Source organism: Pleurodeles waltl, chromosome 8 (assembly GCF_031143425.1).
Source record: "Pleurodeles waltl isolate 20211129_DDA chromosome 8, aPleWal1.hap1.20221129, whole genome shotgun sequence".
Lineage (NCBI taxonomy): Eukaryota > Metazoa > Chordata > Amphibia > Caudata > Salamandridae > Pleurodeles > Pleurodeles waltl.
In genome coordinates this window covers 1,493,833,387-1,493,848,746 of record NC_090447.1, presented here as the reverse complement: position 1 = coordinate 1,493,848,746, position 15,360 = coordinate 1,493,833,387, and the positions used below count along the sequence as shown (strand labels likewise).

General features: G+C 38.4%; 1 protein-coding gene across 1 annotated transcript in view; it reads left to right on the top strand.

Annotated features, from left to right (window-relative positions):
* FBXO40 (F-box protein 40) overlaps positions 1-15,020 on the top strand; it is a 90,157-nt gene extending 75,137 nt beyond the window's left edge. The window contains exon 4 of the mRNA XM_069202713.1: positions 9,708-15,020. Within this exon, the coding sequence (XP_069058814.1) occupies positions 9,708-9,914 (207 nt within the window). The 3' untranslated portion in view covers positions 9,915-15,020. The remainder of the gene's footprint in view (positions 1-9,707) is intronic.
* The last annotated feature ends 340 nt before the right edge of the window (positions 15,021-15,360 follow it).

Sequence of the window (15,360 nt, the reverse complement as noted above, 5' to 3'; positions counted from 1 at the left end):
ATTCAGTCTGACAAAGTATCAAATAATCAAAACTATAGTAGGCCATGCAAACAGATCACAAAAGAACAGGGTCATGCACCCTGGTCTTTGACATCCTTCTCACAAGAAAAAGAGCAAAACAAAAATACTAATTACATCGAAGCCTCTCTCCCCGTTTAAACAAACCCCAGGATTGACAGATGTTAATTCTTCAGATTTTAAAGCTGTGGCAACTTGACAACTAAAGAAGGGGGAGGAGTGACTACAGTAGATTTAATTTCACTCCTCACTGCAAGGACAGTCTGTAAACTGGACAGGGATTGAACCCAATGGGCTGTAATCTCTCTGTCACATAGTTGTGACTGTGATGTTTTGCCTCTACATGGTGATCTGATGGATAATCAAGTTTTTTTTTTTTTTACCAACAGCATATATATATATATATATATATCATAATTACATATATATATATATATATATATATATATATATATATATATATATATATATCATAATTATTCCAGAAATGAGAGGCAGAGGTTTAAGCCAACCCAGCATAACCAGCAACAACTTGTGTATTGCTTTTACCAATGAGAGATATTTAACTGAGAGTTGTACTAAATTCTTGAACAAAAGCAATTGCTCTCACCATTAAGCGAGTGTGTGGTGAATATGCATAGCATTTGGGAGTCTAAAATGCAAAGGAACCAGTTTTAGAAGAACATTTTTAACTATTAATGTGGATTTTCCCTGAAGACTGAGTACACAAACGTCTTGGTCCAGTGTCGCTCCAGGTGCTTATGGAATTGCAGTCGTCTTATGATTCGGGTAATAAATGTTCTCTTACATGAATACATTACATTGGTTGCTCCCTAACTGAGAATGTACTTGCATATTTACAGTTATACTTGATCTTAGCTGGAAAGGGGGGGAATAATATTCTCACTAAACATAGAGGGTCATTAGGAGTTTGGCAGATGGAAACATCTGTCTGCCAAACTCCCGACGAGGAGACCGATGTGGTGTTGGCGGTCTCCCCACCGGCTCCATTACAACTTTCCCACTGGGCTGACCAGTGAAAACCAAGGTTTTCGCTGGTCAGCCCAGTGGGAAAGGTGTGACAGAATTGTTCCCAGCTCATGAGTGAGCCGGTGGCAATGCTGCTGCACGCAGGGTGAACAACACCCTTGAAATGCGCATTTCAATGGTGCTGGGCAGGGGGACCCCTGCACTGCCCATGCCACAGGACACAGGCATGGGCAGTGCAGCCCCGCCCCCCGTGGCACTTGTTATCTGCCAGCCATTTCATGGTGGTGAAACTGTCACGAAAAGGCTGGCGGGGAACAAGGTTGTTCACCGCTGACCTACCTGATTATAAACTGGACCTCTGTCAGCCTGCCAGGATCTTGATCCTGGTGGGGATGGCGGTAGGTTGGCGGGTCTGCCTGACAACCTCGTAATGTGGCGGTCAGACTGCCACAGCTGCGGCGGTCCGACCATCACCGCGAGTCTGGCGGTCTTTCATCTAATCAGGCGTGGTTTGATGAAGAGAGTAAAGAGCATGAGAAAGTAGTGCCGAAATCGCAGCCCTCTTACAGGAGAGGTCTAATGGAGGCAAATGTAGAATAGATTCTAGGGCTGAAGAAAACAATACAAGGATCTTACTAGAAATAACACAGTGAGTTTCTATAATATAAAATAAAATGAAATGTAATAGGTTATACAAGTGGGTGATCAGAAAAATCTGTGAGGATTGGTAAACAAAATATTTGATGTACACGCAATGAGTACCATGCTTTGTGATATCAGAAGAGGATAGGTTCAAACAGGTACAAAATGTATATGTCTCTCCCTTGTTAAAGATACAAGAAAATAGCTATAGTGCAGACACCGTCACAATTACATTATTTACAATGAGGCAAATAAAAGAAACAATATCTACATTTAAATTAAGTAGGGCTGCTGGACCAGCAACTATTTTAAAAACTAAGAATTGGTGGGGAGAAACGTAATGCTCCTATTTAGATGGAAATCAGAAACTGATAATATCTCCAGCTCATGGAGGGTATTGGTGATTAAACTATTACTGAAGACAATTGATGGGAGAGTCACTGCAAATTATAGGCTAATTAGGCCTTAGATGTGTCTGCAAAATATTTTACTGAAATCCCACTCAAGAGTCATGAAGTTTGGGTTATGGAAAAATATTATGCCATTTGCACAAGGTGGCTTTTGAGCAGGACACTCCACAATTGCCCTTTGTTTTGCCCTTTTGTCAATTATAAAAACATCCTTAGACATAAATCAGACATAAACCTCATTTGATTCGGTATCTATGGGTTAAACTGCAATCTTGGGATTTTCTGAGGGGCCTATTGTCCATGCTCCTTGCTCTACACACTTCAGATTGGACTCATCTGGTAATAAACCACAAGGGTCACCTTACTAAAAAGATAAAAATATGTAACGGATTGTGACAATGTTGCGCCCTTGCCCCGATTCTCACTAGTTCATAGATTGCCTGTCTACCAAGTGTTTTAAGTAATTCAAGTTCTTTCTATTCAAAAATGGAACCTATCAATAATACCCTGCTTAATATAGGCTGATGACTTTGTTATTTTAGATTATACTCTAAGAGGCCTACAGGAGAAACTTAACACATTAGGAGCATGACAATCCACCAAACGATTCATATGGAAAAGAATAGAGTATTAGGTTTTAGGACAAGAGTGTTTTTTAGACAAAAATTAAAATAGAGGAAGTCAAAACATATTAATATTTAGGACTTCTTTTTAATGGAAATCTGAAATGAAATGCGTATCTGAATTGTGTGTGAAGCATAATCTTATGTACGTGGGGTTGTCTTTTACCCTACCTTTGAAAGCATTTTTGCACAAAATCCCCCCCCTTAGCACTTTATGGTTCAGAAATATTTTGTATAGATAAAGAGTGATATTTTAGATTCTGTGCAGAGTGTGTTTAAAAACAATTTTAAACCTCCCAAATGATCCAGAGTGTGACTTAAAATTATTCTCATGATCTCATATAGCTGGAGTATGCTTTTTAAATATCTAAACAGACTTTCAATGGCTGGAAGCCCAAATAGAATTTCTTGGATTTGTTGGTGTGATGCTCAAGGAAGAGGGTTAAAATGGGCACAGGCTCTCTTGAAGTATATAATTCTTTTTTTAAATGATTTCCTGTCTGTGATAGTTAGAACCATTTCCCCAAAATAAGCAACTTTAAGAGGACACACTAATCTTGTCTTATGAAAAGGCTCAGCTGTACTCACCCCGAAAAAAATGTAATTTCGGATGACCCTACCGACTTTGAAAAGTCAGTTATGCTTTCATATATTTTTTACTTTCCAGGTCCTTCACCCCTCTCCATAAAATCTTAAAATATAGACTACAACTGTACTTCCCAAACATTTTAGAACCACAACCCACTTTTCAGAATGGCAAACATTTGTGACCCACCTCACTTTAATGGCCAATGTGGCAGGCGATTTTTTGACGTAACAAAGCACCGTGTGGCAGCACACTGTCATTTACAGACAAGACATTTTCCATTGCATTGGGCCCTAACTTTGCACAGACATACAGTGCTACTGACAAAACTATACTGAACACAAACGATAATGTGAGGAAATCAGGGTTCAGTGAATATTTATTATTGGTGTATCGCCGACTGAAGTGTCTTGATTTTGATTGTACTGCAATCGTTGTTTCCATCACATTTCAGAATTTAAAAAATGTGCTTCATTTTTACTTTCCTAACTTCTGAATGTGTATAGTTAATTTACAGGCAATTACATTTTGTTACAAAAAAGACATAGTACAGCTTTTCTGTTCACACTCTCTGTACCCCAGCAAGCACATCAAATGTGACAAGATAAATACAGAATTTAAAGGCATCTTTATATATTGCTTGGACTTTCGCCACCCACCAAATATCCTTTCACCACGCACTAGTGGGTCGTGAGCCATAGTCTGGGAAACACTGGATTAGGAAGTAATCCTCTAATGGGTGTGCCAAGCCTGGCTAAAAAAATCTGAGCAAACGGAGGTCTTTGCATATGCACTTTAAAACTTAAATGTACTAATGTTCATGTTTTAATTGTCAGCTATTTTTAAATATGCATCAACATTTTGTTAAAACCATTGTTCTTAAAGTATGGTGTTTAAATGCACCCTACTGTGATTGACCTTTTATCAAAATGCGATTTTTATTAGATGTTGCAGTCAGGCGGGACGTTGTTTTACAATCTGTGAAAAATTTAGATAATCACAGTTACTTTAGATAATTTAGATAATCTTACGTGGGACTTAATATTACTAAGGTAAATGTGTTAATGTAATCTGTACTGGTTTTATGGACAATTATCTATATAAACATACTTACTCAGGTTGAACATGATGCCTCGGATCCCTAAGCTTTGGTCCATTCAATCTTGCTTTCCTCCTAGTTGGCCTTTGACATTCTAGGACCAGAGTATTTTATTTTGGTTGCTTCCTTATATGTTGGATTTCACCAGAGAGATTTGGAATACATGTTGTGAAGAAACGTGTTGTTACTCTGCAATTAAAAGTATGGCAGCGCACCCGGGAAGAAGGGATAGCTTATTCCATGTGCTTGTCTTTACTATACTTGTGCATTTAACTCTGGTCATCATGCTTTTTTAAAGTGGCCTCTATATCCTATATATGCATGTATTTTTTTTAAAGCACTTTGGCTTGAACTGTACCAGCGCATTGATTACTTTTATTGGCTGCACTTGGCTATTCTTTAATAAGCAGTAGCAGCCTGTAGAGCTGGCTTTTTAAAAAAAAAATGAAAAGATTTACTGAGATGTTCGTGAAGATTTGTTGTGTGTCAAGTTTTGCAAGATGTTGCATATCGAGGGGGTATTTAAACTTGTTAGTAGTCTCAACATTGAGAAGACAATAAAATAAAAATGGGCATCAGGCTCCAGGTCACAATAAGGCTCAGCTGAATCTTTGGCGTGGGATAAACCACTATTTACTAAAGACAAGGAGTAGTTCTTGGGAGAGGAGGAGCCTAGTAGGGGCGGGTCTTTCTTTAAAAGGGGGAGCCAGTTTTTTGTTCCACCAAGACAAATGTTGGACCAAGGGCTGGCCCTGCATGCTTATGAAGTTGCTTATCAGGAAATATCTATTTAAGGAGCTCACAGAACACATGACTAATCTCAGTTTTTCCATTTAAGCCTTTACAGGTTTGAGAGGCCACATTTGCAGGCCCCTCAATACTTTGATCTAAATATATCATGGGCACTCAGGATTAATGCTCTTGCCCAGGGTACTGACTGGTGAAGACTCAAATATGAACAGCGAGGAAAACTTGAAGGGGATCTGTTCCAAAGTGCTAATTTCATGTCTTTCTGAATGATGCTGTGTGCTAAATGGGGCTTCAGTCCATGGTGCCTTACTTGGTGATGAAAGACATCTTGGCTGCTGTGCTTCAGATCCCATTTACCTACAAGTCACCTCTTTCCAGGCAGGCCAGATTCACAGGATATTGGCCAAGATGTCGTACAACAGTGATCCGGCTAGTTTGTTGCTAAAATGTTGGACAACAAATGCAGAGCAACCGAGAAGAAGGTGCATTGTTTTACCTTTCATCCTTAGATACAATCAGGTTTACATATCCTTCCTCCTAATTGAGCAAAGGTTCAGCTAAATGTATTAACTCTATCAGTAGAAATGTTAGAAATAACTGAACTGAGTGTGATATATCTAGACATGGCCCTGGGAGCCTACATTCCCTGGAAGAAGATGGTGAAATTGAAAAAACCCTCTTATAAGTTCTACAGCAAGACTATACCAGAAAGTCACCTGCTATGCCTTTTATAGCAGACACTGCTCCAAGAACTCTGAAGCTATTAAACCTAAATAGGAAAGAGTCTGACAGCTGAAAATATCAGAAACAAATTGGAAAAAAGTACTCCTTAAATAAAAGGATGATAAGTAATGGTAGGGACTGTGTAGACTTATAAATGATACAGCCCACTGATTGGACAATCACATTATGAGTGGGTTAAACGAGGAAAACTCAGTAGTCTGTTGTTCACCTCCAGGTATCCTCTGAGAAGACAGTTATTTGTGGAACTAGCTGTTGTATACCTCAAATATGTAAAGACTAAATGCTACTTTGTGGTTCCAGCTGTTTTTAAATAATATAACTAATAAAATAGTTTAAAAAATAATATGCCAGGAGATTGATAGGTAATAGGAAATCTGCTTTGCTCAAACTCTTCTTGGTGCTTAAGAACATGTGGTGGGCAGACCAACAGTGTCCCTAGAAGTCACAATGCACAGATAAACTTGACTGCACTTCTCATATCTAACATAAGAAGCACAGGAAAAGAGGACATACCTTTAATTTAATGAGATTGTTCTTTTCTTGTCTATTACCTCTGTGATCTTCCCTCACAAGCCAATGTTAGTGGTTGTATCCAAATTTAGTAGATCTAGAGCCTCCATGATTTTTGTGACATCACCCGTGTTACTGTGCCATATCAGACAGAATTAGATATATCAGAGGTCCTTGCAAGAAATTCCATGCTTGTGCTAAGCTTATAGTGTACAAGGGGCTAAACAGATGTTCGATCAGCAATGATTATGGACCTATTGGTACCTATTTTAGGATAGTCTCCTTATTCCATCTAGTGCAGAGGGAGATCACTCGATTGGATTCTGAAAAGTATCTTTTGCTTCTTGCCAGTGCCTACAAACACTTGAGAGAGGTTACAAAGCACCTCTCTTTTTGACGCAAAGCAATTGTCATACCATTTTAAACCCCCAGATCATTAACCTGCCAAGTTACTGGGGGAACGAAAGGACCAAGGCCCAAATCTGGTACAGTTTACCGGTGACCTGCAATGTGACATAACTGTAGGATGCATATTTCCATTTTGACATCTGGTAGTCTCACACAAAACATGCCAATTTGTGACTGGGTGCAATGTACCACGTATGCATGGTCATTGAAGCCTGAACTACACTTCATGTTTTTCTCCAAGTTCATGGCTGTAACAGCCTACACACGCCAAGAGCATTTGTAATGGCCCCAGAGCTATGTACGTGTGTGCTGTAGATGAAGCAGTAGTCACACATACCCCTAACTTGATGACTGGCTGACAAGAGCATCTTCACAAGACGCACAAAGTGACTGTTTTCCTCTTCATGCTTTGACTCGCTGTGAATGAGGTGAAGTCTTACTGGATAACAGCCAGCTATCCCTAATTGGGCTGATGAGGAGGCTGGGTGGTCTTAAAAACATGATGAGTTTCTTTCATCATCAGTCCTTTGTCATGGTGTTTCTTTCCTAGTTCCAACTTCTGGAGGTCAATTTAACGATTGACGTTCTTATGGATGGGAACTGGGCTACCCTGTTCATCTGCTTCGGAGATGAATGGGGCCTCCTAAGGAGTAAATGTGGCACCAGCTGAGTCAATCCTTGCTTCAAGATGCATATCTTGGGCATAGCTCTTAACCCATTTGCCTCCCATTGTTTGACAGCTGAGTTGTCATGCCAGAACACCTCCAGCTCAGTCTGTAAGTGCATAGTGGGGATCTGCAGTTCTTGGGTCAATTAAGGTCCCAGTTCTTTGGTTGGATACTCTATGTTGCAGTTTACACTTAAAATGTAGGTTAGGTGATCTGATGCTATAGAATTGAAGTCTCCAACCGCAATCCACGAGGGTCATATCTATGCTAGATATTCAGAAACCCACTGATGATGTCCATTTAAATTCACTGAGTTTAAATGTATCATATACAGATATCTTAAAAGACTGAAATGGATCTTTTCTTCCAGTCTCTCAGAGCAGCTTCCCCTTTACAAGTGGATACCGCACATTTCAGATGTTGGTATCCAAACAATGGCATGACACTGCAAATACAGTTATAAACAGTGTATTCACCTCATTGTAGACCTTTAGGATGTGGGCTCTCATTTCACCCCCTTGCCTACTGATTTGTAATTGGGCACAATGTATACGTTGTTAGTCACAAGAACATTGGCAAGTGGTAATCTGCCTTCCGTATGATGTGAGACAAGATGTTGTGAATGCCAAGGCTAAAATATTGAGAATGGCAGGTTTTGCGACTACATAAAACTTTTGTACATCGAGCCATAGACTCCCTAACTGATGTATTTTGATCTACAGGGGAAGAGTTTCTCAATGCTATCCTCCCGCCTTCACCCATATATGTTGGAAAATCCAAGAGTGGTAGATTACTCTTGTGGGTATTAAGCAGGACAACTGTTTTTTTTTTTTTGTAGCCTTCAGGGGCTGGTAAATGGATCCCTACTTCTTTGAGCTCCTAGTGGGGATCTTCTACCACATCAAGGGGGGTTTAGTCCTATATTTCTGTTCTCGTTCTCTGAATTTGGCTTTCTGAAACACCAGCCTATAATCAAGTTGGTTTGTCTCAAAGTAATATCAACATTTTTCAGGTGCCTTGAAAAAGCTCAACAGGGTCCAAACCAAGATCAAGTAGCTTTGGTTCTTTCTCTGAGCCCTCAAGAAGAGTTATCTTATTTATATTTATTTACTTATGTATTTATTTATTACAGAGTTTACGGCAGTGCCATACATTGCCAATGAACAGTGCTTGGTAGACCAAGAGTTCCCTATGATGAAAGAGAATGATCACCAAGTGGTAGAATCCAGCAATGACTTGGCATTTATTGGTCTCTCTCTTGTTGTAAGAGTTGCCCTTTCTAAATCCATTCTGCTGGTAGAAGAGAAGGCATTAGTAAAAGAATATATGTCATTCAGTGCCTCTACTGAGAAAAAGGTTCTGTCTAGATCAGTGGTTCCCAATCCGTGGTCCGGGGACCCCTGGGGGTCCGCAAAGCCTCCTCAGGGGGTCTGCGACAGCTTAGAAAATTAAATATTGTTAACTGATTAGGTCCCCAGCGTATACACTAATGTCTCAGTGGTGGGGGGTCCTTGAATTTCAATAATGATTCAGTGGAGGTCCCCAGGTTCCAGTAATGATAAAGTGGGCGACCACAGAAGTCAAAAGATTGGGAACCACTGGTCTAGATAAAGAAGCGACTTATGCATAAGCCCCCGTCCAGACTCTAAGAACCACAACTCAGTGCAAAAAAAGGTTTCTGTATGGGCGTCAGATTGTGGATGGATTTCTAAAAAGATTCATTTTCAGTAACCCACTCAGTGGCGTGGAAAATATTTATATACTGTGTGAGTCCAGGTCACTCATCAACCTAGACGACCATATTTCAAGGAGATGACCCACACAATGCAAAAAAACTCCGCCATACTTTTAGAAACTTGTAAACGGGTTGTTTTCTGCAAGAATTGGACAGTAGTAGAAACCATTTAGGGAGGTTATTAATGATATTACACTTTAGACAAGAGGAAAAGCTTCTCAATGAGTCCGCCTTTCCTGATATATGTCATAAGACCATTTCTAGGTAAGGTAACTTTCATAAACAGGCTGTTCAGTATTATATTATGAGTTGCCTTATGTGTTATTCAACACTGGTTGTCTTTAATAATGTTAGCTTTTTTATTTTTCAAAGTATCTTTAACAATGTTAGCTTTTTTATTAGAATGTATTACATTTTCATATTCTTAAATATGACTTTACTGACTGGTAATGTTAAAAACCTAATAATAATTAGTATCTTTTATTTTACTTATTAATCTGTATTTTCTCTCTTGCTCCAACCAGATTTGGCAGTTCAGCAGCCTTTTCTCTACGGTGTCCAAATGGCAGTTCAATGACATCCCGTCGATGTCCGAACATCTAAAGACCTGCCCTTTCTATGCCGTAGAACCGAAGAAGGACCCTTTCCCTCTAACGAGCATGTGCGGACCCAAAGAAAGGGCCAACAGGCCTTCACAGGCACGACTCATCAGCTTCAGGGAGAGGCTCTGAGCAGTTGAAACTTTAGAGACTTGCCGTGTTGTATATCAGAAGCTGAGTGACTTCTAGAGGATGGAGACTTTCTAAACGCTTCAGAGCAAGACTGCAGCATCATGGCATCTCAGTAAATAATTACTGTCTGCTTGTTCTCCATTTTTCATACATCAACAAGTAATGCAAACAAATAGATAACAAGCTATTGCTGTCATCTTAATTTCTAAAGATGGGCAACTTCTAAAGGACAGTAGCCTTTGAAAGCCTGCTCCCTGCGAAATTGACCTCTTTAAACAAAATGATTATAATAATGTTAGTAGCACATTTTAAAAAGAAGTTGTCATGCGTACAATATCATAGCTAGCTTTTCTCGTCGCGTTAGTACACCTCTTACCCAAAGTGGGATAAAGTTAGTCAGATATAGCAGGACATCAATGTGTGTATTACAAACCAACTTCAACTAGACAGAACAGACCTACTTGCAGTAGATATAATGCATTACTGTGTCTTTTACATATGTGATCATCCTGTGCACATGGTATAGAATTGTGGCATTGTTGTCTCCCATAGTGGAACCACGCGTCAAGAGCAGTTTATGGTCACCTGAACCACACATAATTAGTTTTGTGAACCTTGATGATTGATAGTTGTCTATACTTAATTTCCTTACTTCAGGTTCTTAGGAGACACCACAGTGCACCATTTTAGAGCATGAATAACAGTTCCTGGCCGGACATTCATTCTCCTACTGTTCTTATCTCATAAGCAACTGGCAGCCTAGACACTCTTTATGTTTCTAGTGTTTGGAGGTATTAGAAAGCATTTCCACCTGCATGTCGCAGCCATTTTGTTGGGTTCTGGAAGGAGGTTTTCTTATTGAATGTTAAAGGAAGGAAACTGAATCATGACAGCATGCATATAGCTTTGTTTTTGGCTGTATTTTTTAAGTGCTATTGAAGTACTCATTTTGAAGGAACACAAGGGTAAAAACAAAAATTAATTTGATTCTTAATCTTAGCATCTTATTCTAGCTAGCATTGGAACACCAAACTGTATAACACTGCCTGCGGTGGACTTCAGGTACATGTGGCCTCCATGTGAATGCAATCTATCTATTTGGATGGATTTTACTGCCAGTTGATCACTCTGCTGGAGATGGCCGGCCTTGGCATATTGTGGCCAGCAACCAGGATTAAAACTCTTTATGTAATGGCGGGGTTCATGGATTTCCACTGCCAGTGCTAAACCAATGAATCTGCTATTTAAGACCCTATAACAAGAACATTGGAATTATGTGATTATGCAACTGCGGTGTTTTCTGCAGAATTATGGATTTGCTGCACTTCCCCCAGATTTCATCATATGCTGCAGAATTGACAGACGTTAGCAGCAAAAATATATATATGTATATATATATATATATATATATATATATAACTTTAATGGATCAAATGTTACTAAACAATACGTCTGCCACCCATTTCACATGATGCTGCGAGAGGTAGTCCCTTTGTAAAAGTTAACTTGACACCTTTTAGTTGCTGATTGCTGTATTTAAGTGTTAAATGGATATTGATGGAGTGGAGCATTTGCTCAGACAGAGTAATAGTGCCATGAAATGCTGTCACATGCCGCATTGTGATAGATGCGAATGTAAACAATGTGTAGAATTAGGTTACAAGTGTTGAAGTAAAATACAAGTCGAAAGGCCTAAAGGTCCAATATGCATTTAAGGCAAAAATTGCATGTGGCACAGCACATAATCAGTCGATAATTGTTATTTTAATCAACCATATCGCTGGATTAGAATGCCAGTTGGAACATACAGCATTAATATGCAAGCAATTTAAGATGATTCTTGCACAATATGGAGGATAAACACTTGACAGTGTTACTGCAACAAAATTCTCTTATAAGCAGGAGGCAGGATCTTCTCATGAGAGAATGCAAGAAGTCTTTGACATAAAAATGCTGCTAAATTTATGCTTCTCTTTGTCAACATTGAAAATAATGCTACGCTTTACTAGGAGATGTAGGAAATGTGCAGATACATTATTTCAAATAAAGTGGCTTCTAGACCTATTAAAATCATGAAACATTGCATGCTTGTTAAGGCTGATGAGCCCTTCAGGTTAATAAAAAATGATATCCAGTTCAGTAATATAATATTACAGTACAGGTTGTAATATGCATGTGCAAGGAAGCATAAACATTTAAGGCAACAATAACACATGTTTATGTTTTCTTAAAGGGAATGGCATTTCATATCAGAAACAGCTAAATATGCTTTTTGCAAAATGTGGTTAAACTGGTGCACAATAAATGGAAGCGTCAGCTCCAATGAGGCACATCCTACAGCCACCAACAAATTTTGTATTAAATTCATTGGAGCTTTTTTGTTAAAGGATGGGAGGTGCTTTGGTAACTACAGGACTCTCACTGAAACTGGACACTTGGATTGGTGACAAACCCAGGGGCTGCTCTGCATTGGGTATATTAGAAACTATGCCTGGGGGAAGAGAGTAATTGATTGGAAAGTATACCCCCACTACACTAACTTGTGGGGTACTTCTTAGGGGTAAGACTTAATTAAATAAAAAAGGTAATTGTAATTTAATTATAAAAAAATAAAAGGGGAGGTCACAGGAGTTTCCCCATCTTCTAAAACAGTGTAGGTCTCCTTAATGTACTGGCCCTGATATATTTCTCGGACTGTATAGTGGCATAAAATAGAGTAACATTCAACCAGTTGGGAGACCGTGGGTTTTAAATTTGAGTGACATTTGGAAAGCCCCCAGATCAAAAGCGAAAGTTAGCAGACATCATTTTTTAGGCTGTCACTCGTTTGAGTCGGTGGTACAGGATTGAACAGACAGCCCCAAACTCTGTTGTTGGTGCCTAAACATTCACTCAGTGTTGATGTACAATTCTCTTTCAGTGGGATGACATGCTACTGTAATTTCTGAGAGGACCAGCATCGAGGTAAATTAATCAACAACCATTCTGCTGAATATCCTGTCAATCCTAAACGTTGTATTACTGGGAAGACAGAATGTGTCCTTGGGATCACATGTTGCTGGGCATTCTAGCTGTGCAAAGAAGGCTACCTGTAGAGAGAGAGAGAGAGTTAAGGTTATTGTACTGATCACTGATTACAGCATTTTAAAAAAAAATAATTACAATTAGAAATAAAGATAAAATAAAATTACACATGAAATCACTTCTTAATTTGGCATATTGCTCAATAAATACCATGCATATGAAGTTAAAAACCTTGAAAATATATTGTATACAATCTGAGTAAATTTAAAATTGCTTATTGTGAACAGTTTGATTAAGATGACAGTAAGCATACTCAAAAAATGTGATGTGTGCTAATAAAGGAATTAGTTTCCATAGTAGAACAGTAATTTATAGTCTCACTAATCGTCCCTACTTTGGCTTCTTTAAAGCTGACTGTACATATTTCTTGTGGAAGTCTAAAAGCTGTAGACAGAGGTGGATAATATGGTAAATGGCTTTGTCCACATTGCCTCACAGTCTGCATCCCTTGGTGCCAGTTAAATGGGTGTTCCATGATCCTTCAAACTGAGGTAACTGAATGTACATTAATATAAACAGAAATACTTTCTTTTTAATGCAGCCTCCAAATTACTCTTGATATATGGTTGCTTTAGTGTGAAATAAGAGTAAAATATCTAATTGGTATGAATACACTTCAAAATTGACAAAAAAACCTCCATTATGAATGCTACTCAGCAAAGTCTTCCTTAATAATTTCTTACTCGAGTTCCTAGTCATTTTGGCCAGATCGACCAGTCATAGTAGTTTTTGTACTTTGATTACTTTTTTAAGTGTTGAAAAATCCAGGCTAATTTTCTAAAGTGCCTGGATTTTTAACTCTTTCACAATTAACACTTTAATATATTTGTACTTGCTGTGCTGCAGTCACAGATATAATTTATTTGAGCTATAATGTGATGGAGAATATTAATTTCAAATGTAATTTAAGGCATTGTTTACAGTGAGGTGTAGCAGGAGGAAGTCAAGCATGCATTTGACAAATTTCGTTCAGGTCCAATACTACCGTATCACCAAAGATGAATGAAGCATAAAGAAGTGAGGGAATTAGTTTTATGCTTAAAACATTTACCAAATGACCTATCATTCTTTAGTCATTATACACGCTTTTTGCTTCTTAGTAACAATATGCAGAGTTCAATTTAATGTTTTGTCATTGATTATCCCTAAATACTCATAACTGTTTATTCTTTCAGTTAGTATTTTACCAATAGTCAGTGTTCTTTGCTTACTTCGATTTCTGAAGCACAGAACTGGTGAATCATCTGGCGAAGATTAAATACTAAATCACCAGTCAAAGTTATAAAAAAAAGTCGGCATATTTTTCAATTATTTTAGTTGAGCATTAATTGATATTGAGCTTTGTTCTCTGCTAACTAGGGAGGAAAATACAAGGTTGCAATGAAAAGTTGATTTTTGTTTCTATCTTCTAATCAAACTACTAAAAGCTCCCTAGAGTTAGAGTTAAGATCCTTAGCTTTCATATGGAGGTTCTTATTAAATAATGTAACTAGGCCACCACCTAGTCAGCTTAATGTACTTTTATTTGCCAATATTTCAAAGGTAGTCAAGTTTGGTAAATGAAAAGACAAGGTTTTCCAAGTTTCTTGCAAACATATAACATGGTATTTGGAAAAGTACTCAGATTGTTAGACCACATTTGTCTTTCAGTTCCAGCAATGTTCCAAAAGTATGTTACAATGTTGTTAATGTGAAAGAATTGTTAGAGTTAATGTGGATAGGCCGAAGTAATTCATCACATTTTAGCTGATGCTGTTAGCATAAGGAGGCTGTGATATCCTGACAAAAAGTAGTGATTGTCGAATTCCCCAGGACATTTAGGGTTTCAAGACCTTTAAAGTGAGTGTTTGTGTTTACTAGGGTCATGGGATATTCTGTTTTAGAATCTTATCCTCTTATATGACTATTTTGTTTTTTTAACCTGAAGAGCAATAATAGCCCATGCCTCCAGGCCGGCCCATCTGGCCCAAACTCTAGCGGTGATGTTTCCTGCTGTTTGTGTAATATTATAGTGAATCAAGATTGAGGGCCTGATTCTAACTTTGGAGGACGGTGTTAAACCGTCCCAAAAGTGGCGGATATACCACCTACCGTATTACGAGTCCATTATATCCTATGGAACTCGTAATACGGTAGGTGGTATATCCGCCACTTTTGGGACGGTTTAACACCGTCCTCCAAAGTTAGAATCAGGCCCTGAATTGTATAAACGGCACCCACTAAAGCACTGATTAATGTAAGTTCTGGAAAATGCCCAAGTCATTTCAATATGTTTTTCTGGGTTAAAATGTTGTGTTTTCTCTCTAATTTATAAGTTTGGTATAAATCTAATTTAATGTATTCAGAATTGTCCCCTTGCCAA